We start from the raw sequence: 1,065 nt of genomic DNA on the forward strand, positions 1-1,065 counted from the left end.
GAGCTATTGCTTTTCTTTCTTCTTTAAACTCATGTAGTCACAGATGAGCAGCATCTAGGAAGGCCCAGAAGGCCCACACTCACCCAGGTATCCGGGTTCGACCACGTAGATGGTGCTGTTGGGTAACCTAGAAGCACCCTGCATGCGAATACCTGAATTCTTAATTAAGGAGAAGGACAGCAAATAAGCCAGCTGGTAGGCTTTAGTGTGGCTCAGATGGCCTGACTCATCGAGACAGCACAGGAATAGAAGAAAGGATGACACTCCCTGGCTTTGGCCAAGTGGAGCAAAGGCATTTTCAGAATCAAAGGCTACCCTGCATTTTCTACACCAGCAAAGGACAATTTCTGCAACAGCCATTGGAGACCACACAGGACATAGCAACAAGTTTGGGACATCGACCACTCATATGCTACCATGGAAACAGCCTCCACCAGGCCCCCTCTGAGGAGGCTGCAGGTACCAGAAAAGTCTGCAGAGGTGAGTAATGACACCCAGCTCCTGCCATTACCTCCCCTCTCTGGGAGCCTCTCGGGCGAGTCACCCACAGACATGCGCAATTCCACTCGGTAGTGCTATTTCGGTTTTGATTTTCAGACCACAGAGGGGAAACGGCTATTTTTAGCCTTGTCTGGCTTTCAGGGAGAAAAACAACTTAACTTCAAAATGGTAGACCCAACGTGCCCACACACACACACACACAGGCCCAAGAAGAGGATACTCTTGTGGCCAAGGACGAGGTTGCTCTGACCAAGCTGCACTGCAGTGACCACCGACGTGTCCTGGGCCAGGACAGCCATGGGCCGGGCCGGGTCTCCTTCTGGGCCTGGGATGCTGTTCTGAAGCTGCAGCTCATACTGGTCAGAAGGCATGGAGAGTTCTGGCCACCAACCAACCAACAAAAACAGAGGGAGAGAGAGAACAAAGGTAGAAAACGTTAGAAGCCAATATGCCCCTCTCAATCTCTGCGCCCTGCTGTCAGTACAGCTGCTTGACATTTTTTTTTTCTTTTGCTTCATTTTTTTAGTGCTTTAAGTTTTAAAATTATTCTCCATGCCTGTGAAC

At 49.9% G+C, this 1,065-nt stretch overlaps 1 protein-coding gene across 1 annotated transcript in view; it reads right to left on the reverse strand.

Annotated features, from left to right (window-relative positions):
* The window catches only part of LOC105809062 (nuclear pore membrane glycoprotein 210-like), a gene marked incomplete at its 3' end in the record, with an annotated part of 56,971 nt that overhangs the window by 3,019 nt on the left and 52,887 nt on the right, over positions 1–1,065 (reverse strand). The window contains exons 4-5 of the mRNA XM_012642823.1: positions 722–880; positions 84–152 (exon numbers count right to left, since the gene is read on the reverse strand). Coding sequence (XP_012498277.1) covers positions 84–152; positions 722–880 — 228 coding nt within the window. The remainder of the gene's footprint in view (positions 1–83; positions 153–721; positions 881–1,065) is intronic.

Source organism: Propithecus coquereli, unplaced genomic scaffold, assembly GCF_000956105.1.
Source record: "Propithecus coquereli isolate 6110/MARCELLA unplaced genomic scaffold, Pcoq_1.0 Scaffold1009, whole genome shotgun sequence".
In the NCBI taxonomy this organism is placed as follows: Eukaryota; Metazoa; Chordata; class Mammalia; order Primates; family Indriidae; genus Propithecus; species Propithecus coquereli.